This window comes from Hyperolius riggenbachi, chromosome 10, assembly GCF_040937935.1.
Source record: "Hyperolius riggenbachi isolate aHypRig1 chromosome 10, aHypRig1.pri, whole genome shotgun sequence".
Taxonomy (NCBI): Eukaryota; Metazoa; Chordata; class Amphibia; order Anura; family Hyperoliidae; genus Hyperolius; species Hyperolius riggenbachi.
Window position 1 is genome coordinate 274,270,105 of NC_090655.1, and position 26,632 is coordinate 274,296,736.

General features: G+C 50.6%; 1 protein-coding gene across 1 annotated transcript in view; it reads left to right on the forward strand.

Moving 5' to 3' along the window:
* Nucleotides 1-26,632, forward strand: part of LOC137537213 (zinc finger protein 91-like) — a 96,800-nt gene that overhangs the window by 42,336 nt on the left and 27,832 nt on the right. The window contains exons 6-10 of the mRNA XM_068259315.1: nt 14,578-14,697; nt 16,126-16,260; nt 16,344-16,467; nt 16,589-16,686; nt 16,801-17,602. Of these exons, the coding sequence (XP_068115416.1) occupies nt 14,578-14,697; nt 16,126-16,260; nt 16,344-16,467; nt 16,589-16,686; nt 16,801-17,602 (1,279 nt within the window). The remainder of the gene's footprint in view (nt 1-14,577; nt 14,698-16,125; nt 16,261-16,343; nt 16,468-16,588; nt 16,687-16,800; nt 17,603-26,632) is intronic.

Consider the following 26,632-nt stretch of genomic DNA (forward strand, 5'->3'; position numbering starts at 1 on the left):
GGTGCCCCAAGTATTAGGTAGCTAGAGGAACCTCGGTATTATGGAGCTAGAGGTGCCCCAAGTATTAGGTAACTGGAGGAACCTCAGGATTATGGAGCTAGAGGTGCCCCAAGTATTAGGTAGCTGGAGGAACCTCAGGATTATGGAGCTAGAGGTGCCCCAAGTATTAGGTAGCTGGAGGAACCTCAGGATTATAGAGCTAGAGGTGCCCCAAGTATTAGTTAGCTGGAGGAAGCTCAGGATTATGGAGCTAGAGGTGCCCCAAGTATTAGGTAGCTGGAGGAACCTCAGGATTATGGAGCTAGAGGTGCCCCAAGTATTCGGTAGCTGGAGGAACCTCAGGATTATGGAGCTAGAGGTGCCCCAACTTAGGTAGCTGGAGGAACCTCAGGATTATGGAGCTAGAGGTGCCCCAAGTATTAGGTAGCTGGAGGAACCTCAGGATTATGGAGCTAGAGGTGCCCCAAGTGTTAGGTAGCTGGAGGAACCTCAGGATTATGGAGCTAGAGGTGCCCCAAGTATTAGGTAGCTGGAGGAACCTCAGGATTATGGAGCTAGAGGTGCCCCAAGTATTAGGTAGCTGGAGGAACCTCAGGATTATGGAGCTAGAGGTGCCCCAAGTATTAGGTAGCTGGAGGAACCTCAGGATTATGGAGCTAGAGGCTAGTATTAGGTAGCTGGAGGAACCTCAGGATTATGGAGCTAGAGGTGCCCCAAGTATTAGGTAGCTGGAGGAACCTCAGGAGTATGGTGCTAGAGGTGCCCCAAGTATTAGGTAGCTGGAGGAACCTCAGGATTATGGAGCTAGAGGTGCCCCAAGTATTAGGTAGCTGGAGGAACCTCAGGATTATGGAGCTAGAGGTGTCCCAAGTATTAGGTAGCTGGAGGAACCTCAGGATTATGGAGCTAGAGGTGCCCCAAGTATTAGGTAGCTGGAGGAACCTCAGGATTATGGAGCTAGAGGTGTCCCAAGTATTAGGTAGCTGGAGGAACCTCAGTATTATGGAGCTAGAGGTGCCCCAAGTATTAGGTAGCTGGAGGAACCTCAGGATTATGGAGCTAGAGGTGTCCCAAGTATTAGGTAGCTGGAGGAACCTCAGGATTATGGAGCTAGAGGTGCCCCAAGTATTAGGTAGCTGGAGGAACCTCAGGATTATGGAGCTAGAGGTGCCCCAAGTATTCGGTAGCTGGAGGAACCTCAGGATTATGGAGCTAGAGATGCCCCAAGTATTAGGTAGCTGGAGGAACCTCAGGATTATGGAGCTAGGGGTGCCCCAAGTATTAGGTAGCTGGAGGAACCTCAGGATTATGGAGCTAGAGGTTCCCCTGACTGAAGGGAGATCTGGTCAGTGGAATGCTGAGAGCTGGGTTAGTAACCTCTCAGTTACACTCTCATCAGGACTCTGTATAGGGAGGGAGGGAGCCAGCTTCCCATCATAAGGCACCTGTAGGCACCTGGGAGGCTGACAAATGTATTTCCTTTTCAGCAATGCAAGCAGAGGCATAACTACAACTCATGAAGCCCCCCAGAGAAACTTCTATGGCCCCCCAATGTTCATATCCCTTCCCCCGCCTCCCCTGGGGGCCCATCTCACACGGGTCATAAAACAAGTGTGGCCATCCTGATCTTCACACCCATAACCAGTGATCTGTAGTATAGTCCCCTGTATGGGAGGAAGGGAAGGGTAGTAGTTGGCTCTGGGCCCCCCTGTGATATCAGATGCTCCTCCCCTCTAGTTATACCCTGATCTGTAGTATAGTCCCCTGTATGGGAGGAAGGGAGGGGTAGTAGTTGGCTCTGGGCCCCCCTGTGATATCAGGTGCTCCTCCCCTCTAGTTATACCCTGATATGTAGTATAGTCCCCTGTATGGGAGGAAGGGAAGGGTAGTAGTTGGCTTTGGGCACCCTGTGATATCAGGTGCTCCTCCCTCTAGTTATACCCTGATATGTAGTATAGTCCCCTGTATGGGAGGAAGGGAAGGGTAGTAGTTGGCTCTGGGCCCCCTGTGATATCAGGTGCTCCCTCCTCTAGTTATACCCTGATCTGTAGTATAGTCCCCTGTATGGGAGGAAGGGAAGGGTAGTAGTTGGCTCTGGGCCCCCTGTGATATCAGGTGCTGCTCCCCTCTAGTTATACCCTGATCTGTAGTATAGTCCCCTGTATGGGAGGAAGGGAAGGGTAGTAGTTGGCTCTGGGCCCCCCTGTGATATCAGGTGCTCCTCCCCTCTAGTTATACCCTGATCTGTAGTATAGTCACCTGTATGGGAGGAAGGGAAGGGTAGTAGTTGGCTCTGGGCCACCCTGTGATATCAGGCGCTCCTCCCCTCTAGTTATACCCTGATCTGTAGTATAGTCACCTGTATGGGAGGAAGGGAAGGGTAGTAGTTGGCTCTGGCCCCCCTGTGATATCAGGTGCTGCCCCCCTCTAGGTATACCCTGATCTGTAGTATAGTCCCCTGTATGGGAGGAAGGGAAGGGTAGTAGTTGGCTCTGGGCCCCCTGTGATATCAGGTGCTGCTCCCCTCTAGTTATACCCTGCTCTGTAGTATAGTCCCCTGTATGGGAGGAAGGGAAGGGTAGTAGTTGGCTCTGGGCTCCCCTGTGATATCAGGTGCTCCTCCCCTCTAGTTATACCCTGATCTGTAGTGTAGTCCCCTGTATGGGAGGGAGGGAAGGGTAGTAGTTGGCTCTGGGCCCCCTGTGATATCAGGTGCTCCTCCCCTCTAGTTATACCCTGATCTGTAGTATAGTCCCCTGTATGGGAGGAAGGGAAGGGTAGTAGTTGGCTCTGGGCCCCCCTGTGATATCAGGTGCTCCTCCCTCTAGTTATACCCTGATCTGTAGTATAGTCCCCTGTATGGGAAGAAGGGAAGGGTAGTAGTTGGCTCTGGGCCCCCTGTGATATCAGGTGCGCCTCCCCTCTAGTTATACCCTGATCTGTAGTATAGTCCCCTGTATGGGAGGAAGGGAAGGGTAGTAGTTGGCTCTGGGCCCCCTGTGATATCAGGTGCTCCTCCCCTCTAGTTATACCCTGATCTGTAGTATAGTCCCCTGTATGGGAGGAAGGGAAGGGTAGTAGTTGGCTCTGGGCCCCCCTGTGATATCAGGTGCTGCCCCCCCTCTAGTTATACCCTGATCTGTAGTATAGTCCCCTGTATGGGAGGGAGGGAAGGGTAGTAGTTGGCTCTGGGCCCCCCTGTGATATCAGGTGCTCCTCCCCTCTAGTTATACCCTGATCTGTAGTATAGTCCCCTGTATGGGAGGCAGGGAAGGGTAGTAGTTGGCTCTGGGCCCCCCTGTGATATCAGGTGCTCCTCCCCTCTAGTTATACCCTGATCTGTAGTATAGTCCCCTGTATGGGAGGAAGGGAAGGGTAGTAGTTGGCTTTGGGCACCCTGTGATATCAGGTGCTCCTCCCCTCTAGTTATACCCTGATCTGTAGTATAGTCCCCTGTATGGGAGGCAGGGAAGGGTAGTAGTTGGCTCTGGGCTCCCCTGTGATATCAGGTGCTCCTCCCCTCTAGTTATACCCTGATCTGTAGTATAGTCCCCTGTATGGGGGGAAGGGAAGGGTAGTAGTTGTCTCTGGGCCTCCTGTGATATCAGGTGCTCCTCCCCTCTAGTTATACCCTGATCTGTAGGATAGTCCCCTGTATGGGAGGAAGGGAAGGGTAGTAGTTGGCTCTGGGCCCCCCTGTGATATCAGGTGCTCCTCCCTCTAATTATACCCTGATCTGTAGTATAGTCCCTGTATGGGAGGAAGGGAAGGGTAGTAGTTGGCTCTGGGCTCCCCTGTGATATCAGGTGCTCCTCCCCTCTAGTTATACCCTGATCTGTAGTATAGTCCCCTGTATGGGAGGAAGGGAAGGGTAGTAGTTGGCTCTGGGCCCCCTGTGATATCAGGTGCTGCCACCCTCTAGTTATACCCTGATCTGTAGTATAGTCCCCTGTATGGGAGGAAGGGAAGGGTAGTAGTTTGCTCTGGGCCCCCCTGTGATATCAGGTGTTCCTCCCCTCTAGTTATACCCTGATCTGTAGTATAGTCCCCTGTATGGGAGGAAGGGAAGGGTAGTAGTTGGCTCTGGGCCCCCCTGTGATATCAGGTGCTGCTCCCCTCTAGTTATACCCTGATCTGTAGTATAGTCCCCTGTATGGGAGGGAGGGAAGGGTAGTAGTTGGCTCTGGGCCCCCCTGTGATATCAGGTGCTCCTCCCTCTAGTTATACCCTGATCTGTAGTATAGTCCCCTGTATGGGAGGGAGGGAAGGGTAGTAGTTGGCTCTGGGCTCCCCTGTGATATCAGGTGCTGCTCCCCTCTAGTTATACCCTGATCTGTAGTATAGTCCCCTGTATGGGAGGAAGGGAAGGGTAGTAGTTGGCTCTGGGCCCCCCTGTGATATCAGGTGCTCCTCCCTCTAATTATACCCTGATCTGTAGTATAGTCCCTGTATGGGAGGAAGGGAAGGGTAGTAGTTGGCTCTGGGCTCCCCTGTGATATCAGGTGCTCCTCCCCTCTAGTTATACCCTGATCTGTAGTATAGTCCCCTGTATGGGAGGAAGGGAAGGGTAGTAGTTGGCTCTGGGCCCCCTGTGATATCAGGTGCTGCCACCCTCTAGTTATACCCTGATCTGTAGTATAGTCCCCTGTATGGGAGGAAGGGAAGGGTAGTAGTTTGCTCTGGGCCCCCCTGTGATATCAGGTGCTGCTCCCCTCTAGTTATACCCTGATCTGTAGTATAGTCCCCTGTATGGGAGGAAGGGAAGGTTAGTAGTTGGCTCTGGGCCCCCTGTGATATCAGGTGCTGCCACCCTCTAGTTATACCCTGATCTGTAGTATAGTCCCCTGTATGGGAGGAAGGGGAGGGTAGTAGTTGGCTCTGGCCCCCCTGTGATATCAGGTGCTGCTCCCCTCTAGTTAAACCCTGATCTGTAGTATAGTCCCCTGTATGGGAGGAAGGGAAGGGTAGTAGTTGGCTCTGGGCCCCCCTGTGATATCAGGTGCTTCCCCCCTCTAGTTATACCCTGATCTGTAGTATAGTCCCATGTATGGGAGGAAGGGAATGGTAGTAGTTGGCTCTGGGTACCCTGTGATATCAGGTGCTCCTCCCCTCTAGTTATACCCTGATCTGTAGTATAGTCCCCTGTATGGGAGGAAGGGAAGGGTAGTAGTTGGCTCTGGCCCCCCTGTGATATCAGGTGCTCCTCCCCTCTAGTTATACCCTGATCTGTAGTATAGTCCCCTGTATGGGAGGAAGGGAAGGGTAGTAGTTGGCTCTGGGTACCCTGTGATATCAGGTGCTCCTCCCCTCTAGTTATACCCTGATCTGTAGTATAGTCCCCTGTATGGGAGGAAGGGAAGGGTAGTAGTTGGCTCTGGGCCCCCCTGTGATATCAGGTGCTGCCCCCCTCTAGTTATACCCTGATCTGTAGTATAGTCCCCTGTATGGGAGAAGGGAAGGGTAGTAGTTGGCTCTGGGCTCCCCTGTGATATCAGGTGCTCCTCCCCTCTAGTTATACCCTGATCTGTAGTATAGTCCCCTGTATGGGAGGAAGGGAAGGGTAGTAGTTGGCTCTGGGCCCCCTGTGATATCAGGTGCTGCCACCCTCTAGTTATACCCTGATCTGTAGTATAGTCCCCTGTATGAGAGGAAGGGAAGGGTAGTAGTTTGCTCTGGGCCCCCCTGTGATATCAGGTGCTGCTCCCCTCTAGTTATACCCTGATCTGTAGTATAGTCCCCTGTATGGGAGGAAGGGAAGGTTAGTAGTTGGCTCTGGGCCCCCTGTGATATCAGGTGCTGCCACCCTCTAGTTATACCCTGATCTGTAGTATAGTCCCCTGTATGGGAGGAAGGGGAGGGTAGTAGTTGGCTCTGGCCCCCCTGTGATATCAGGTGCTGCTCCCCTCTAGTTAAACCCTGATCTGTAGTATAGTCCCCTGTATGGGAGGAAGGGAAGGGTAGTAGTTGGCTCTGGGCCCCCCTGTGATATCAGGTGCTTCCCCCCTCTAGTTATACCCTGATCTGTAGTATAGTCCCATGTATGGGAGGAAGGGAATGGTAGTAGTTGGCTCTGGGTACCCTGTGATATCAGGTGCTCCTCCCCTCTAGTTATACCCTGATCTGTAGTATAGTCCCCTGTATGGGAGGAAGGGAAGGGTAGTAGTTGGCTCTGGCCCCCCTGTGATATCAGGTGCTCCTCCCCTCTAGTTATACCCTGATCTGTAGTATAGTCCCCTGTATGGGAGGAAGGGAAGGGCAGTAGTTGGCTCTGGGCCCCCTGTGATATCAGGTGCTGCTCCCCTCTAGTTATACCCTGATCTGTAGTATAGTCCCCTGTATGGGAGGAAGGGAAGGGTAGTAGTTGGCTCTGGGCCCCCCTGTGATATCAGGTGCTCCTCCCCTCTAGTTATACCCTGATCTGTAGTATAGTCCCCTGTATGGGAGGAAGGGAGGGGTAGTAGTTGGCTCTGGCCCCCTGTGATATCAGGTGCTTCTCCCCTCTAGTTATACCCTGATCTGTAGTATAGTCCCCTGTATGGGAGGAAGGGAAGGGTAGTAGTTGGCTCTGGGCCCCTCTGTGATATCAGATGCTCCTCCCCTCTAGTTATACCCTGATCTGTAGTATAGTCCTCTGTATGGGAGGAAGGGAAGGGTAGTAGTTGGCTCTGGGCCCCCCTGTGATATCAGGTGCTCCTCCCCTCTAGTTATACCCTGATCTGTAGTATAGTCCCCTGTATGGGAGGAAGGGAGGGGTAGTAGTTGGCTCTGGGCCCCCTGTGATATCAGGTGCTGCTCCCCTCTAGTTATACCCTGATCTGTAGTATAGTCACCTGTATGGGAGGAAGGGAAGGGTAGTAGTTGGCTCTGGGCCACCCTGTGATATCAGGCGCTCCTCCCCTCTAGTTATACCCTGATCTGTAGTATAGTCCCCTGTATGGGAGGAAGGGAAGGGTAGTAGTTGGCTCTGGCCCCCCTGTGATATCAGGTGCTGCCCCCCTCTAGGTATACCCTGATCTGTAGTATAGTCCCCTGTATGGGAGGAAGGGAAGGGTAGTAGTTGGCTCTGGGCCCCCTGTGATATCAGGTGCTGCTCCCCTCTAGTTATACCCTGATCTGTAGTATAGTCCCCTGTATGGGAGGAAGGGAAGGGTAGTAGTTGGCTCTGGGCTCCCCTGTGATATCAGGTGCTCCTCCCCTCTAGTTATACCCTGATCTGTAGTGTAGTCCCCTGTATGGGAGGGAGGGAAGGGTAGTAGTTGGCTCTGGGCCCCCTGTGATATCAGGTGCTCCTCCCCTCTAGTTATACCCTGATCTGTAGTATAGTCCCCTGTATGGGAGGAAGGGAAGGGTAGTAGTTGGCTCTGGGCCCCCCTGTGATATCAGGTGCTCCTCCCTCTAGTTATACCCTGATCTGTAGTATAGTCCCCTGTATGGGAAGAAGGGAAGGGTAGTAGTTGGCTCTGGGCCCCCTGTGATATCAGGTGCGCCTCCCCTCTAGTTATACCCTGATCTGTAGTATAGTCCCCTGTATGGGAGGAAGGGAAGGGTAGTAGTTGGCTCTGGGCCCCCTGTGATATCAGGTGCTGCTCCCCTCTAGTTATACCCTGATCTGTAGTATAGTCCCCTGTATGGGAGGAAGGGAAGGGTAGTAGTTGGCTCTGGGCCCCCTGTGATATCAGGTGCTCCTCCCCTCTAGTTATACCCTGATCTGTAGTATAGTCCCCTGTATGGGAGGAAGGGAAGGGTAGTAGTTGGCTCTGGGCCCCCCTGTGATATCAGGTGCTGCCCCCCCTCTAGTTATACCCTGATCTGTAGTATAGTCCCCTGTATGGGAGGGAGGGAAGGGTAGTAGTTGGCTCTGGGCCCCCCTGTGATATCAGGTGCTCCTCCCCTCTAGTTATACCCTGATCTGTAGTATAGTCCCCTGTATGGGAGGCAGGGAAGGGTAGTAGTTGGCTCTGGGCCCCCCTGTGATATCAGGTGCTCCTCCCCTCTAGTTATACCCTGATCTGTAGTATAGTCCCCTGTATGGGAGGAAGGGAAGGGTAGTAGTTGGCTTTGGGCACCCTGTGATATCAGGTGCTCCTCCCCTCTAGTTATACCCTGATCTGTAGTATAGTCCCCTGTATGGGAGGAAGGGAAGGGTAGTAGTTGGCTCTGGGCCCCCCTGTGATATCAGGTGCTCCTCCCTCTAATTATACCCTGATCTGTAGTATAGTCCCTGTATGGGAGGAAGGGAAGGGTAGTAGTTGGCTCTGGGCTCCCCTGTGATATCAGGTGCTCCTCCCCTCTAGTTATACCCTGATCTGTAGTATAGTCCCCTGTATGGGAGGAAGGGAAGGGTAGTAGTTGGCTTTGGGCACCCTGTGATATCAGGTGCTCCTCCCCTCTAGTTATACCCTGATCTGTAGTATAGTCCCCTGTATGGGAGGCAGGGAAGGGTAGTAGTTGGCTCTGGGCTCCCCTGTGATATCAGGTGCTCCTCCCCTCTAGTTATACCCTGATCTGTAGTATAGTCCCCTGTATGGGGGGAAGGGAAGGGTAGTAGTTGTCTCTGGGCCTCCTGTGATATCAGGTGCTCCTCCCCTCTAGTTATACCCTGATCTGTAGTATAGTCCCCTGTATGGGAGGGAGGGAAGGGTAGTAGTTGGCTTTGGGCACCCTGTGATATCAGGTGCTCTTCCCCTCTAGTTATACCCAGATCTGTAGTATAGTCCCCTGTATGGGAGGAAGGGAAGGGTAGTAGTTGGCTCTGGGCTCCCCTGTGATATCAGGTGCTGCTCCCCTCTAGTTATACCCTGATCTGTAGTATAGTCCACTGTATGGGAGGAAGGGAAGGGTAGTAGTTGGCTCTGGGTACCCTGTGATATCAGGTGCTGCCCCCCTATAGTTAGACCCTGATCTGTAGTATAGTCCCCTGTATGGGAGGAAGGGAAGGGTAGTAGTTGGCTCTGGCTCCCCTGTGATATCAGGTGCTCCTCCCCTCTAGTTATACCCTGATCTGTAGGATAGTCCCCTGTATGGGAGGAAGGGAAGGGTAGTAGTTGGCTCTGGGCCCCCCTGTGATATCAGGTGCTCCTCCCTCTAATTATACCCTGATCTGTAGTATAGTCCCTGTATGGGAGGAAGGGAAGGGTAGTAGTTGGCTCTGGGCTCCCCTGTGATATCAGGTGCTCCTCCCCTCTAGTTATACCCTGATCTGTAGTATAGTCCCCTGTATGGGAGGAAGGGAAGGGTAGTAGTTGGCTCTGGGCCCCCTGTGATATCAGGTGCTGCCACCCTCTAGTTATACCCTGATCTGTAGTATAGTCCCCTGTATGGGAGGAAGGGAAGGGTAGTAGTTTGCTCTGGGCCCCCCTGTGATATCAGGTGCTCCTCCCCTCTAGTTATACCCTGATCTGTAGTATAGTCCCCTGTATGGGAGGAAGGGAAGGGTAGTAGTTGGCTCTGGGCCCCCCTGTGATATCAGGTGCTGCTCCCCTCTAGTTATACCCTGATCTGTAGTATAGTCCCCTGTATGGGAGGGAGGGAAGGGTAGTAGTTGGCTCTGGGCCCCCCTGTGATATCAGGTGCTCCTCCCTCTAGTTATACCCTGATCTGTAGTATAGTCCCCTGTATGGGAGGGAGGGAAGGGTAGTAGTTGGCTCTGGGCTCCCCTGTGATATCAGGTGCTGCTCCCCTCTAGTTATACCCTGATCTGTAGTATAGTCCCCTGTATGGGAGGAAGGGAAGGGTAGTAGTTGGCTCTGGGCCCCCCTGTGATATCAGGTGCTGCTCCCTCTAATTATACCCTGATCTGTAGTATAGTCCCTGTATGGGAGGAAGGGAAGGGTAGTAGTTGGCTCTGGGCTCCCCTGTGATATCAGGTGCTCCTCCCCTCTAGTTATACCCTGATCTGTAGTATAGTCCCCTGTATGGGAGGAAGGGAAGGGTAGTAGTTTGCTCTGGGCCCCCCTGTGATATCAGGTGCTGCTCGCCTCTAGTTATACCCTGATCTGTAGTATAGTCCCCTGTATGCGAGGAAGGGAAGGTTAGTAGTTGGCTCTGGGCCCCCTGTGATATCAGGTGCTGCCACCCTCTAGTTATACCCTGATCTGTAGTATAGTCCCCTGTATGGGAGGAAGGGGAGGGTAGTAGTTGGCTCTGGCCCCCCTGTGATATCAGGTGCTGCTCCCCTCTAGTTAAACCCTGATCTGTAGTATAGTCCCCTGTATGGGAGGAAGGGAAGGGTAGTAGTTGGCTCTGGGCCCCCCTGTGATATCAGGTGCTTCCCCCCTCTAGTTATACCCTGATCTGTAGTATAGTCCCATGTATGGGAGGAAGGGAATGGTAGTAGTTGGCTCTGGGTACCCTGTGATATCAGGTGCTCCTCCCCTCTAGTTATACCCTGATCTGTAGTATAGTCCCCTGTATGGGAGGAAGGGAAGGGTAGTAGTTGGCTCTGGCCCCCCTGTGATATCAGGTGCTCCTCCCCTCTAGTTATACCCTGATCTGTAGTATAGTCCCCTGTATGGGAGGAAGGGAAGGGTAGTAGTTGGCTCTGGGTACCCTGTGATATCAGGTGCTCCTCCCCTCTAGTTATACCCTGATCTGTAGTATAGTCCCCTGTATGGGAGGAAGGGAAGGGTAGTAGTTGGCTCTGGGCCCCCCTGTGATATCAGGTGCTGCCCCCCTCTAGTTATACCCTGATCTGTAGTATAGTCCCCTGTATGGGAGAAGGGAAGGGTAGTAGTTGGCTCTGGGCTCCCCTGTATATCAGGTGCTTCTCCCCTCTAGTTATACCCTGATCTGTAGTATAGTCCCCTGTATGGGAGGAAGGGAAGGGTAGTAGTTGGCTCTGGGCCCCCTGTGATATCAGGTGCTCCTCCCCTCTAGTTATACCCTGATCTGTAGTATAGTCCGCTGTATGGGAGGAAGGGAAGGGTAGTAGTTGGCTCTGGGTACCCTGTGATATCAGGTGCTCCTCCCCTCTCGTTATACCCTGATCTGTAGTATAGTCCCCTGTATGGGAGGAAGGGAAGGGTAGTAGTTGGCTCTGGGCCCCCCTGTGATATCAGGTGCTGCCCCCCTCTAGTTATACCCTGATCTGTAGTATAGTCCCCTGTATGGGAGGGAGGGAAGGGTAGTAGTTGGCTCTGGGTACCCTGTGATATCAGGTGCTGCTCCCCTCTAGTTATACCCTGATCTGTAGTATAGTCCGCTGTATGGGAGGAAGGGAATGGTAGTAGTTGGCTCTGGCTCCCCTGTGATATCAGGTGCTCCTTCCCTCTAGTTATACCCTGATCTGTAGTATAGTCCCCTGTATGGGAGGAAGGGAAGGGTAGTAGTTGGCTCTGGGCCCCTCTGTGATATCAGGTGCTTCTCCCCTCTAGTTATACCCTGATCTGTAGTGTAGTCCCCTGTATGGGAGGAAGGGAAGGGTAGTAGTTGGCTCTGGGCCCCCCTGTGATATCAGGTGCTGCCCCCCTCTAGTTATACCCTGATCTGTAGTATAGTCCCCTGTATGGGAGGGAGGGAAGGGTAGTAGTTGGCTCTGGGCTCCCTGTGATATCAGGTGCTGCCTCCCTCTAGTTATACCCTGATCTGTAGTATAGTCCCCTTTATGGGAGGGAGGGAAGGGTAGTAGTTGGCTCTGGGCCCCCTGTGATATCAGGTGCTCCTCCCCTCTAGTTATACCCTGATCTGTAATATAGTCCCCTTTATGGGAGGGAGGGAAGGGTAGTAGTTGGCTCTGGGCCCCCTGTGATATCAGGTGCTCCTCCCCTCTAGTTATACCCTGATCTGTAATATAGTCCCCTTTATGGGAGGGAGGGAAGGGTAGTAGTTGGCTCTGGGCCTCCTGTGATATCAGGTGCTCCTCCCCTCTAGTTATACCCTGATCTGTAGTGTAGTCCCCTGTATGGGAGGAAGGGAAGGGTAGTAGTTGGCTCTGGGCCCCCCTGTGATATCAGGTGCTGCCCCCCTCTAGTTATACCCTGATCTGTAGTATAGTCCCCTGTATGGGAGGAAGGGAAGGGTAGTAGTTGGCTCTGGGCCCCCTGTGATATTAGGTGCTGCCCTCCTCTAGTTATACCCTGATCTGTAGTATAGTCCCCTGTATGGGAGAAAGGGAAGGGTAGTAGTTGGCTCTGAGCCCCTCTGTGATATCAGGTGCTCCTCCCCTCTAGTTATACCGGTAATGCAAGTTACCTGGCTGTCCTGTTGATCCTCTGCCTCTCATACATTTATCCATAGCCCTTGAACAAGCATGCAGATCAGATGTTTCTGACTGAAGTGTCACTGGATTAGCTGCATACTTGTTTCATGTCTGTAATTTATTATTATTATTTAGTATTTGTGTAGCAGTGACATTTTATACAGCACTGTACAGAGTATATAAGTCATGTCATTGACTGACTGTACCCAGAGGGACTCACACTCTAATCAGTCATAGTCTAATGTCCGTAGCATACTATTATTATGTATTTATATAGCAGTGACATCTTCTGCAGCACTTTACAGAGTACATAGTCATGTCACTGACTGTCCTCAGAGGGGCTCACAATTTAAGGCCTCGTTCGCACTAGGATGGTTAGCAGGAGATTTTTCTGCTATTTGCCAATGTGCTAGCGCTTCTTAAAGCATTGAAGTAGGAGAAATGGGGGGTGCAGGCATACACAGGCATACATGGCCACCGCTCCCCCTATTCTTTACTGCCCCGCATCTTTCCTATTTAAATCCCTCCAGCAGCCTCTTCTGGGTCACCGGAGTCAAGCTATAGTGTGCAGGCGCTGGCCCGGCTGCATGTGTCTTACAGTGCACAGTCAAAAGCCCTCTGTGCATGCGCTTGATGTCACAGTTACATAATGTGCAGAACGCTCCCAGATGCTGTAGGACGCACAGCTGGGCCAGCACCTGCACACTATAGCCTGACCCCGGCCACCCATAAGAGGCTGCCAGGGGGCATTTACATATGAAAGGAGGGGGGCAGTGGAGACCGGGGGAGGGGTGGTTATCAGGACAGCTCCCTGTACATGCCTGCTCCCCTCATTTCACCTACTTAATTCAGCTCTGGTGTCCTTTACTAGCAAAACCCCCATACATGATAGAATCACCAAATGTCCTAAGTGTGTTAAGGAGAACAGTGTAAACAAGTGGGGAAAAAAAATCTTATAGCCATGTCCTCCCTGTGTCCCCCAGCATTGCCATTATCCTCCAGTATGTAATGTCCCCCACCCTAGTAATGTCATTTATCCCCCAGTATAGCCATGTCCTCCCTGTGTCCCGCAGCATTGCCATTATCCTCCAGTATGTAATGTCTCCCACCCCAGTAATGCCATTTCTCCTCCAGTATAGCCATGTCCCCCTGTGTCCCCCAGTGTTGCCATTATCCTCCAGTATGTAATGTCCCCCACCCCAGTAATGCCATTTATCCCCCAGTATAGCCATATCCCCCTGTGTCCCCCAGCATTGCCATTATCCTCCAGTATGTAATGTCTCCCACCCCAGTAATGCCATTTCTCCTCCAGTATAGCCATGTCCCCCTGTGTCCCCCAGTGTTGCCATTATCCTCCAGTATGTAATGTCCCCCACCCCAGTGCCATTTCTCCCCCAGTATAGCCATGCCTCCCCTGTGTCCCCCAGCATTGCCATTATCCTCCAGTATGTAATGTCTCCCACCCCAGTAATGCCATTTTTCCTCCAGTATAGCCATGTCCCCCTGTGTCCCCCAGTGTTGCCATTATCCTCCAGTATGTAATGTCTCCCACCCCAGTAATGCCATTTCTCCTCCAGTATAGCCATGTCCCCCTGTGTCCCCCAGTGTTGCCATTATCCTCTAGTATGTAATGTCCCCCACCCAAGTAATGCCATTTCTCCCCCAGTATAGACATGTCCCCCCTGTGTCCCCCAGCATTGCCATTATCCTCCAGTATGTAATGTCCCCCACCCAAGTAATGCCATTTCTCCCCCAGTATAGCCATGTCCCCCAGCATTGCCATTATCCTCCAGTATGTAATGCCCCCCACCCCAGTAATGCTATTTCTTTCCCAGTATAGCCATGTCCTCCCTGTGTCCCCAGCATTGCCTTTATCCTCCAGTATGTAATTTCCCCCACCCAAGTAATGCCATTTCTCCCCCAGTATAGCCATGCCCGCACTCCAGTATTGCTCCCTTCCCCCACCTCCATGCAGAGCAGTAAAAGGAAGGATTACATTGGTTTATAGCTAGCTGTCACAGTGTGCTCCAGTCCTCTGCTCCCATTAGCCTCAGTCTCTGCCTCTCCTCATATCCTCATCCATCTATCACTACCAACACTGCTGTAACATCACAGGAATGGTAACAGTGGGAGGGGGATGTGAGGAGAGAAGGCCAGCTGGAGAGGAGGCAGAGGGAGGACAGGACTGCAGCATGCTGTGAGTATAGTGCACAGGTAGCTATAAACCAGCTTATTATTCTTCCCTGCAATACTCTGCATGGCCCCACCACCCACAAGTGACAGCAATGGGGAGTGCTGGGGGGAGGGGGATCCTGTATCTGTAGTTTTACCACTGACAATTGTGCAACCTAGATTATGCTCCCCTTATTATCTATATAAAGGCAGCAGCATCCTGTACAGATCATATGACCACATCACTGAGGATGAAGGAGGACCAGAGTCACATGACCGAGAGGATATTCAACCTCACCCTGGAGATCATCTTTCTGCTCACTGGAGAGGTGAGGAGGATTCTGGGAGGTCACATGACATAACCACTGTCTCTATTGATAAAATACATACCAGACTGGAAAGGTGAGGAGGATTCTGGGAGGTCACATGACTTCACTCTTATCTCTATTAATACAATACATACCTGACTGGAGAGGTGAGGGGGATTCTGGGAGGTGACATGACATCACTCTTATCTCTATTAATAAAATACATATCTGATTGGAGAGGTGAGGGGGATTCTGGGAGGTCACATGACATATCCACTTTCTGTAGTAATATAAATACATACCTGACTTGAGAGGTGAGGAGCATTCTAGGAGGTCACATGACATAACCATGCCTACGGCTAACAGACTTTTTGGGCTCCGGATGAAAAGAGGGCGCCGGGCCCGTCCAACCAAAATTTTTCATTTTGGTAAATATTTTATAAATTCTGTCTTGAAAATTTTCATCTTAGAATTGCATCGCTTTTTGTATTTACATTATTTGCAGCGTAGTTGGTTTTTTGGTTAGGGACCACAGGGGGGTTTTAGGGTTAGGCACCACCAGGGAGGTCTTAGGGTTAGGCACCACCGGGGGGGGGGGGGGGTGGATCTTAGGGTTAGGCACCACTCGGGGGAGGTGTTAGGGTTAGGCACCACCGGGGGGAGGTCTTAGGGTTTGGCACCTCCGGGGGGAGGTCTTAGGGTTAGGCACCACCGGGTGGGTCTTAAGCCCAATCTACACGATACGATTCTTTGTACAATTCGTTTACGATTCTATTTACGATCCGATTAAATCCGACATGTCCAATCGGGATTCGATTCAATTCGATTTGCCATTGTTTTGCAATGGCAAATCGAATTGAATCAAAACCCGATCGGACATGTCGGATTTAATCGGATCGTAAATAGAATCGTAATCGACTCGCACAAAGAATCGTATTGTGTAGATAGGGCTTAAGGGTTAGGCACCACCAGGTGGTCTTAGGGTTAGGCACCACTGGGGGGGGGGTCTTAGGGTTAGGCATCGGTAGAGGGAGGGTTCTGTGTGAGAGTAGGGTTAGGTTTATTTGTGGTAAAATATTGGTAATATTTAACAATTTTTTACTATCCTCATTACAACTGTAAACATTTTTTAGTTTTCATTATTATAGATGATGCTTTACAATTTCGGCTTCACCCCGCACCCTTTTTAATACCATTATTTAACATATTTATTATTCTGTCTCAGATAAAGATAAAGAAATGATAAAAAAATTAATGACAACATTTTCAAATTTTGGCTGTACCCCGCACCCTTTTTATTTCTGGCACCCTTATTTGATGTATGCTGAAGGAGGATTTTGGGAGGTCACATGACATCACTCTTATCGCTAATAATAAAACACACCTGACTAGATAGATGAGGAGGATTCTGGGAGATCATGTGACATTAGTGTTGGTCTTTCCATACAGAGTTTTTCTCCAGTGAAGTCTGGTGATCATGTGACCATCACAGTGCCCCCACCTCACTCCCTGATATCTGAGGGACACAACAAGCAGAAGATTCTGGAAATCACCAGGAAGGTGATGGAGCTGCTGACAGGAGAGGTGAGTGGTGCTGGGAATTATGGGACATTATCCAGTAACAGCAAGGGGTGTGTCTGGGTGGTGACTGTATCATTGTGTGTCAGGTTCCTGTGAGATGTCAGGATGTCCCCATATATTTCTCCATGGAGGAGTGGCAGTATATAGAAGGACACCAGGACCTCTACAAGGACGCCATGATGGAGAATCAGCCGCCCCTCACATCACCAGGTAAGAGGAGACTTTAATTTCTTACAAAGGAGAGAGCAGTATGGAGGGTCCACCTAGATCTCCCATAATCTGCTAAACACATAGAGACAATGTATTCAGTTAGTGTGTTTGTTTCCTACAGATGTATCCAGTAACAGGAACCCTCCTGACAGATACACAGGTCCTCTTTATTCCTGGGATTGTCCACAAGATGATCGCACCATTCCCCACCATTGTCAGGTAGGTGGGCTGAGGGTCATCAGCGATTCCAAACTGTATTTCACTTTTTTTTTTTTGCATATGCTGTTATCAGTGTTCACAATTAAAATATTAGCTCTCATTATGTGAACTTAGGGTGGAGAATTGATTCATGCAAGTGCTGTGTTTAAAGAGGAAGGAGAGACGTATGTGAGGAGTGATCAGCAGTCTATGAAGGCAGGTGCCATGATGGGGACAAGTAAAGAGGAAGAAGAAGAGACATATGTGAGGAGTGATCAGCAGTCTATGCAGGAGGGTGACATGATGACAAGTAAAGAGGAAGAAGAAAAGACATATGTGAGGCGTGATCAGCAGTCTATGGAAGAGGGTGACATGATGGGGACAATTAAAGAAGAAGAAGAGACATACGTGAAGAGTGATCAGCAGTCTATGGAGGAGGGTGACATGATGAGGACATGTAAACAGGAAGAAGAGACGTATGTGAGGAGTGATCAGCAGTCTATGGAGAAGGGTGACATGATGAGGACAAGTAAACAGGAAGAAGAAGAGACCTATGTGAGGAGTGATCAGCAGTCTATGGAGGAGGGTGACATCATGAGGACATGCAAAGAGGAAGAAGAAGAGACATATGTGAGGAGTGATCAGACGTCTGTGGAGGAGGGTGACATGATGAGGACATGTAAAGAGGAAGAAGAGACACATGTGAGGAGTGATCAGCAGTCTATGGAGGAGGGTGACATGATGAGGACAATTAAAGAGGAAGAAGAAGAGACGTATGTGAGAAGTGATCAGCAGTCTATGGAGGAGGGTGACATGATGAGGACAAGTAAAGAGGAAGAAGAAGAGACATATGTGAGGAGTGATCAGCAGTCTATGGAGGAGGGGGACATGATGGGGACAAGTAAAGAGGAGGACACTGTTACAGAGGGCAGAAAGGGTGAGTAATCATCAGTAAATATAGAATAAATGTGTATCTTATTGCTGGTGTGATTATATCACTGCTGGCTATATTGGGAGTTTGCTATGTACTTGTTGATATTTTGTCATCTTAAGATGTCATTGTTGATTGTGTTTGGCGACCACTTACTAGCAGTAACAGTAAAGACACCCTGATTGCTGTAGAGTTCCCTGTTCTGTTCTGTGGAGAGGGGAAGGTGGTAAAGGAGTGAGAAACATCCTGCTACATTTCACAGCAGAAATACAATGTGGATAATGACTGTGTTACTGGCCTGTAATAAGCTGCTAATGGTCACTGTACATTACTGTACACAGATTGGTCACAGTAGGGGGTGACTTAGTGTTACCGGCCTGTAATAAGCTGATAATGGTCCCTGTACATTATTGTACACAGATTGGTCACAGTAGGAGTGAATTAGTGTTACTGGCCTGTAATAAGCTGATAATGGTCCCTGTACATTACTGTACACAGATTGGTCACAGTAGGGGTGACATAGTTTTACTGGCCTGTAATAAGCTGATAATGGTCACTGTACATTACTGTACACAGACTGGTCACAGTAGGGGTGACTTAGTGTTACTGGCCTGTAATAAGCTGATACTGGTCACTGTACATTACTGTACACAGACTGGTCACAGTAGGGGTGACTTAGTGTTACCGGCCTGTAATAAGCGGATAATGATCAATTTACATTACTGTACACAGATTGGTCACAGTAGGGGTGACTTAGTGTTACTGGCCTATAAAAAGCTTATAATGATTACTGTACACAGATTGGTCACAGTAGGGGTGACATAATGTTACCGGCCTGTAATAAGCATCGGAGGGGGTGGGGGGAAGGAGATGGACACCCTGGATGGCCCTGACAAGCGGAAATGGCTTCTGCAGAAGATCCCGCTATGTTTGAAAAGTGGTTTGGCAGGCCGCATGGCAGAGACAAAGATGGCACCGGCTCCCTTCCTTCATCCCATGCGGCCCCTGGTGCGTGTAAGTCCGCATTGCCAGTACACTTCTCTGCTTCTCCTGTGCGATTCTCCTGGTCCTCTGCAGTGCCAGACACTTCTCAATCGTTGCTTCCTGACTCAGATGGCTCAGAGAGAGGGTCCCCTTCCCCCACCTTTCAGAGCCCAGCCCAATCTAAGCCGCGTCTGACCGATGCCACGCAGCCTGACCAGGTAGGCCTGACGTACTCCTATTCCTGAGCTAGGCCCCAACGCTGGTGCGTCCACTATCCCCTCTTCTGGCCAGTATATCACCTAGGATTACTTAAGACATGATGCTTGTTTTACTGACTTCCATTGCTAAGAGCCTGTCTGAAGCCACTAACTCCCTGCAGCAATCTCTCAGTGCTTTGGGAGACAGAGTGGCAGACAATGGAGCACACATTTCACAGCTTATCTCTGAGCATAACAAGACTGCTGACACTATTGCTTATAACGACTCTGAGCATGAAAAGATGCAACTTAAAATGGCCGACTTAGAAGATCGCAGAGGGATTAGTGAATCTACAGACAATGCTCAGCTAAAGGAGTTCCTTATTAACCTTACTAAATTTGCCCTCCCCAGTTTTCTGACATTGAGTACACTATTGAACGGGCTCACAGGCTCCCAATGCCCTCTCATCTGCCTGATAAAGTTCCTCGGGACTCAATTGCCTGCTTTCAGCTTTTCCACATGAGGGAAGCTCTAGTGTCCTACATGAGACAACACAAGCGCCTACCGGATCCATATGGAGACATTCAAATGTTCTCTGACCTGTCGTAATTCACTTTGCTCAAAAGGCGGTCACTGGCTCCTTTAAAGGACTTACGAGGCCAATATGGTAAAAAACGTTAAATACCTATTCAGTTTTATGATCGTTAGGGGACTCCATCCGCACCCCCCCTTCCATTCCGCCGCGCTAGTAAATCAATTCCCAGACTCGTGGGGGTCCCGACCCGATCCCTCGGGTCGTCCTCAGCAGCCCCACTGAAGATGGCCGCCAGGTGCGGCTGCGCAGCTGTATGTCCTCCTCCAGCTCCGACCTCATTACGGCAGTCTTGCGTGCTTTATGTACGTGAGACAGCCGGTAATGAGGTCGGAGCTGGAGGTGGCCTTAGAGCTGCGCAGCCGCGGCCGGACCTGGTGGCCATCTTCAGTGGGACAGCTGAGGACGACCCGAGGGATCGGGTCGGGACCCCCAAGAGTCTGGGAATTGATTTACAAGCGCGGCGGAATGGAAGGGGGGGGGTGCGGATGGAGTCCCCTAACGATCATAAAACTGAATAGGTATTTACCATTTTTTACCATATTGGCCTCGTAAGTCCTTTAAAGGGGAACGTCAGCCTAAACAAACATACTGTCATCAAGTTACATTCGTTATGTTAATTAGAATAGATAGGTAATATAATCTCTTACCCACCCTGTTTATAAAGAACAGGCAAATGTTTGTGATTCATGGGGGCTGCCATCTTTGTCATGGGGGCAGCCATCTTTTTGGTTGAAAGGAGGTGACAAGGAGCAGGAGACACGGTTCCAACTGTCCTGTGTCCTGATTATCCCTCCCAGCTGCACACCCTAGGCTTCAAATGTCAAATTCAAAATGTAAAAAAAAAAATTGCACCAAAACAGCAGAACGAGAACAACAAAATCAGAAATCCCATCATGCTTTGCACAGCATCAGGGGAAAAAAGCCCGGGCAGTTCTTCTGTGCAGCTAAAAATGAGGCTTGTATAAGAGAAACAAAGTTCTGATGCTGTGAAACTGTTAAAGAAACACCAAGCCTTTTCAGTGCTGCTGAGTCGATTTTTAGTCCGGAGGTTCACTTTAACAACATTTCTTCAGATAATTTCTTAAATTCTTAAGACAAATGGGGATTTCCTACCAAGCTTCTTCTATCCCGTAATGGAAAAGTTCATCATTACCTCATTGGATCAAGGTGTACCTCTGCTAACTTTGCTGGGTTTTAACCTTTCATCTGCCCAATTGATGGCTTCACAGAAGTTTCCCCCGAACAAACTTTCACACACACGGCGCTCTTGAATGGCTGCAGCTACTTCAGCTGCTCTTCAGTTTTCTCTGTTCTTATTTCTGTTAACATACTCATCGGTATCTGACCTCCTCCCCGCTCAGTGATTGACCTTAGGTGCCACTGAGTGTTCCTAGGCCCTTTGTTGGTGGTATTATGTGGAGTGATTGCCCAGATGTCATGATTCTGCTCTGTATAATTTTGTTGGGTTTCTTTTTTGTGTGTGTTTGCTGGGTCCTGAATTTGGTGATTATTTTGGTATTTATGCTGTGAAGATACGAGATTTGCAGCACCTCAAACTACGGATACTGGAAGCCTGTGCTAGCATTTCTCCTGCGGTGTTGCTGTCATTATGTGAAGAGTGGAGGAGAGGGTGCGGATACTGGAAGCCTGTGCTGGCATTTCTCCTGCTGTGTTACTATCGGTGTGTAAAGAGTGGGAGAAGAGGGTACGGATACTGGAAGCCTGTGCTGGCATTTCTCCTACGGTGTTGCTATCAGTGTGTGAGGAGTGGGAGAAGAGGGTATGGATACTGGAAGCCTGTGCTGGCATTTCTCCTGCTGTGTTACTATCAGTGTGTGAAGAGTGGGAGAAGAGGGTACGGATACTGGAAGCCTGTGCTAGCATTTCTCCTGCAGTGTTGCTATCAGTGTGTGAAGAGTGGGAGAAGAGGGTACGGATACTGGAAGCCTGTGCTAGCATTTCTCCTGCAGTGTTGCTATCAGTGTGTGAAGAGTGGGAGAAGAGGGTACGGATACTGGGAGCCTGTGCTGGCATTTTTCCTGCAGTGCTGCTATCAGTGTGTGAGGAGTGGGAGAGGAGGGTCCGGATACTGGAAGCCTGTGCTAGCATTTCTCCTGCGGTGTTGCTATCAGTGTGTGAAGAGTGGGAGGAGAGGGTACGGATACTGGAAGCCTGTGCTAGCATTTCTCCTGCGGTGTTGCTATCAGTGTGTGAAGAGTGGGATAAGAGGGTACGGATACTGGAAGCCTGTGCTGGCATTTCTCCTGTGGTGTTGCTATCAGTGTGTGAAGAGTGGGAGGAGAGGGTACGGATACTGGAAGCCTGTGCTGGCATTTCTCCTGCGGTGTTGCTATCGGTGTGTGAAGAGTGGGAGAAGAGGGTACAGATACTGGAAGCCTGTGCTAGCATTTCTCCTGTGGTGTTGCTATCAGTGTGTGAAGAGTGGGAGAAGAGGGTACTGATACTGGAAGCCTGTGCTGGCATTTCTCCTGTGGTGTTGCTATCAGTGTGTGAAGAGTGGGAGGAGAGGGTACGGATACTGGAAGCCTGTGCTGGCATTTCTCCTGTGGTGTTGCTCTCAGTGTGTGAAGAGTGGGAGAAGAGGGTACAGATACTGGAAGCCTGTGCTAGCATTTCTCCTGTAGTGTTGCTATCAGTGTGTGAAGAGTGGGAGAAGAGGGTACGGATACTGGAAGCCTGTGCTGGCATTTCTCCTGCGGTGTTGCTATCAGTGTGTGAAGAGTGGGAGAAGAGGGTACGGATACTGGAAGCCTGTGCTAGCATTTCTCCTGCGGTGTTGCTATCAGTGTGTGAAGAGTGGGAGAAGAGGGTGCGGATACTGGAAGCCTGTGCTGGCATTTCTCCTGCGGTGTTGCTATCAGTGTGTGAAGAGTGGGAGAAGAGGGTACGGATACTGGAAGCCTGTGCTGGCATTTCTCCTGCGGTGTTCCTATCAGTGTGTGAAGAGTGGGAGAAGAGGGTACGGATACTGGAAGCCTGTGCTAGCATTTCTCCTGTGGTGTTGCTATCAGTGTGTGAAGAGTGGGAGGAGAGGGTACGGATACTGGAAGCCTGTGCTGGCATTTCTCCTGCGGTGTTGCTATCAGTGTGTGAAGAGTGGGAGAAGAGGGTACGGTCCGGATACTGGAAGCCTGTGCTAGCATTTCTCCTGCGGTGTTGCTATCAGTGTGTGAAGAGTGGGAGAAGAGGGTACGGATACTGGAAGCCTGTGCTAGCATTTCTCCTGCGGTGTTGCTATCAGTGTGTGAAGAGTGGGATAAGAGGGTACGGATACTGGAAGCCTGTGCTGGCATTTCTCCTGTGGTGTTCCTATCAGTGTGTGAAGAGTGGGAGAAGAGGGTATGGATACTGGAAGCCTGTGCTAGCATTTCTCCTGTGGTGTTGCTATCAGTGTGTGAAGAGTGGGAGGAGAGGGTCCGGATACTGGAAGCCTGTACTGGCATTTCTCCTGCGGTGTTGCTATCAGTGTGTGAAGAGTGGGAGAAGAGGGTACGGATACTGGAAGCCTGTGCTAGCATTTCTCCTGCGGTGTTGCTGTCATTATGTGAAGAGTGGAGGAGAGGGTGCGGATACTGGAAGCCTGTGCTGGCATTTCTCCTGCTGTGTTACTATCGGTGTGTAAAGAGTGGGAGAAGAGGGTACGGATACTGGAAGCCTGTGCTGGCATTTCTCCTACGGTGTTGCTATCAGTGTGTGAGGAGTGGGAGAAGAGGGTATGGATACTGGAAGCCTGTGCTGGCATTTCTCCTGCTGTGTTACTATCAGTGTGTGAAGAGTGGGAGAAGAGGGTACGGATACTGGAAGCCTGTGCTAGCATTTCTCCTGCAGTGTTGCTATCAGTGTGTGAAGAGTGGGAGAAGAGGGTACGGATACTGGAAGCCTGTGCTAGCATTTCTCCCGCAGTGTTGCTATCAGTGTGTGAAGAGTGGGAGAAGAGGGTACGGATACTGGGAGCCTGTGCTGGCATTTTTCCTGCAGTGCTGCTATCAGTGTGTGAGGAGTGGGAGAGGAGGGTCCGGATACTGGAAGCCTGTGCTAGCATTTCTCCTGCGGTGTTGCTATCAGTGTGTGAAGAGTGGGAGGAGAGGGTACGGATACTGGAAGCCTGTGCTAGCATTTCTCCTGCGTTGTTGCTATCAGTGTGTGAAGAGTGGGATAAGAGGGTACGGATACTGGAAGCCTGTGCTGGCATTTCTCCTGTGGTGTTGCTATCAGTGTGTGAAGAGTGGGAGGAGAGGGTAAGGATACTGGAAGCCTGTGCTGGCATTTCTCCTGCGGTGTTGCTATCAGTGTGTGAAGAGTGGGAGAAGAGGGTACAGATACTGGAAGCCTGTGCTAGCATTTCTCCTATGGTGTTGCTATCAGTGTGTGAAGAGTGGGAGAAGAGGGTACTGATACTGGAAGCCTGTGCTAGCATTTCTCCTGTGGTGTTGCTATCAGTGTGTGAAGAGTGGGATAAGAGGGTACGGATACTGGAAGCCTGTGCTGGCATTTCTCCTGTGGTGTTGCTATCAGTGTGTGAAGAGTGGGAGGAGAGGGTACGGATACTGGAAGCCTGTGCTGGCATTTCTCCTGCGGTGTTGCTATCAGTGTGTGAAGAGTGGGAGAAGAGGGTACAGATACTGGAAGCCTGTGCTAGCATTTCTCCTGTAGTGTTGCTATCAGTGTGTGAAGAGTGGGATAAGAGGGTACGGATACTGGAAGCCTGTGCTGGCATTTCTCCTGCGGTGTTGCTATCAGTGTGTGAAGAGTGGGATAAGAGGGTACGGATACTGGAAGCCTGTGCTAGCATTTCTCCTGCGGTGTTGCTATCAGTGTGTGAAGAGTGGGATAAGAGGGTACGGATACTGGAAGCCTGTGCTAGCATTTCTCCTGCAGTGTTACTATCAGTGTGTGAAGAGTGGGAGAAGAGGGTACGGATACTGGAAGCCTGTGCTAGCATTTCTCCTGCGGTGTTGCTATCAGTGTGTGAAGAGTGGGATAAGAGGGTACGGATACTGGAAGCCTGTGCTGGCATTTCTCCTGTGGTGTTCCTATCAGTGTGTGAAGAGTGGGAGAAGAGGGTATGGATACTGGAAGCCTGTGCTAGCATTTCTCCTGTGGTGTTGCTATCAGTGTGTGAAGAGTGGGAGGAGAGGGTCCGGATACTGGAAGCCTGTACTGGCATTTCTCCTGCGGTGTTGCTATCAGTGTGTGAAGAGTGGGAGAAGAGGGTACGGTCCGGATACTGGAAGCCTGTGCTAGCATTTCTCCTGCGGTGTTGCTATCAGTGTGTGAAGAGTGGGAGAAGAGGGTACGGTCCGGATACTGGAAGCCTGTGCTAGCATTTCTCCTGTGGTGTTGCTATCAGTGTGTGAAGAGTGGGAGAAGAGGGTACGGATACTGGAAGCCTGTGCTGGCATTTCTCCTGCAGTGTTGCTATCAGTGTGTGAAGAGTGGGAGAAGAGGGTACGGATACTGGAAGCCTGTGTTGGCATTTCTCCTCCGGTGTTGCTATCAGTGTGTGAGGAGTGGGAGAAGAGGGTACGGATACTGGAAGCCTGTGCTAGCATTTCTCCTGCGGTATTGCTATCAGTGTGTGAAGAGTGGGAGAAGAGGGTACGGATACTGGAAGCCTGTGCTAGCATTTCTCCTGTGGTGTTGCTATCAGTGTGTGAAGAGTGGGGGAAGAGGGTACGGATACTGGAAGCCTGTGCTGGCATTTTTCCTGCGGTGTTCCTATCAGTGTGTGAAGAGTGGGAGAAGAGGGTACGGATACTGGAAGCCTGTGCTAGCATTTCTCCTGCAGTGTTGCTATCACTGTGTGAAGAGTGGGATAAGAGGGTACGGATACTGGAAGCCTGTGCTGGCATTTCTCCTGTGGTGTTCCTATCAGTGTGTGAAGAGTGGGAGAAGAGGGTACGGATACTGGAAGCCTGTGCTAGCATTTCTCCTGCGGTGTTGCTATCAGTGTGTGAAGAGTGGGAGAAGAGGGTACAGATACTGGAAGCCTGTGCTAGCATCTCTCCTGTGGTGTTGCTATCAGTGTGTGAAGAGTGGGAGAAGAGGGTACAGATAGTGGAAGCCTGTGCTGGCATTTCTCCTGTGGTGTTGCTATCAGTGTGTGAAGAGTGGGAGGAGAGGGTACGGATACTGGAAGCCTGTGCTAGCATTTCTCCTGCAGTGTTGCTATCAGTGTGTGAAGAGTGGGATAAGAGGGTACGGATACTGGAAGCCTGTGCTAGCATTTCTCCTGCGGTGTTGCTATCAGTGTGTGAAGAGTGGGATAAGAGGGTACGGATACTGGAAGCCTGTGCTAGCATTTCTCCTGCAGTGTTACTATCAGTGTGTGAAGAGTGGGAGAAGAGGGTACGGATACTGGAAGCCTGTGCTAGCATTTCTCCTGCGGTGTTGCTATCAGTGTGTGAAGAGTGGGATAAGAGGGTACGGATACTGGAAGCCTGTGCTGGCATTTCTCCTGCGGTGTTGCTATCAGTGTGTGAAGAGTGGGAGAAGAGGGTACGGATACTGGAAGCCTGTGCTAGCATTTCTCCTGCGGTGTTGCTATCAGTGTGTGAAGAGTGGGAGAAGAGGGTACAGATACTGGAAGCCTGTGCTGGCATTTCTCCTGCGGTGTTGCTATCAGTGTGTGAAGAGTGGGAGGAGAGGGTACGGATACTGGAAGCCTGTGCTGGCATTTCTCCTGCGGTGTTGCTATCAGTGTGTGAAGAGTGGGAGGAGAGGGTACGGATACTGGAAGCCTGTACTGGCATTTCTCCTGCGGTGTTGCTATCAGTGTGTGAAGAGTGGGAGAAGAGGGTACGGTCCGGATACTGGAAGCCTGTGCTAGCATTTCTCCTGCGGTGTTGCTATCAGTGTGTGAAGAGTGGGAGAAGAGGGTACGGATACTGGAAGCCTGTGGTGGCATTTCTCCTGCGGTGTTGCTATCAGTGTGTGAAGAGTGGGAGAAGAGGGATGCATTGACAATCCAACACAATTGGCAGCACATTGAACACATTTTATAAGTGGTCACAGTGTTCTCCCCGGAATTTCTTTCCAGCCGGGTGGCATGAAAAAGTAGCCGGGTGGGGAAGGTCACGTTGGGTGGAGTTGGATCGTGACGCTGGGTGCCACTACTAGGTAGGCAGGGGCAGGGTGGATAGTGTTGGGTGCTACTTGGTAGGGAGGAGTGTAGATGGATCATGCTGGGTGCTTTTGAATGAGGAAGTGGGTAGCTAGGAATCACACTGGGAACTACT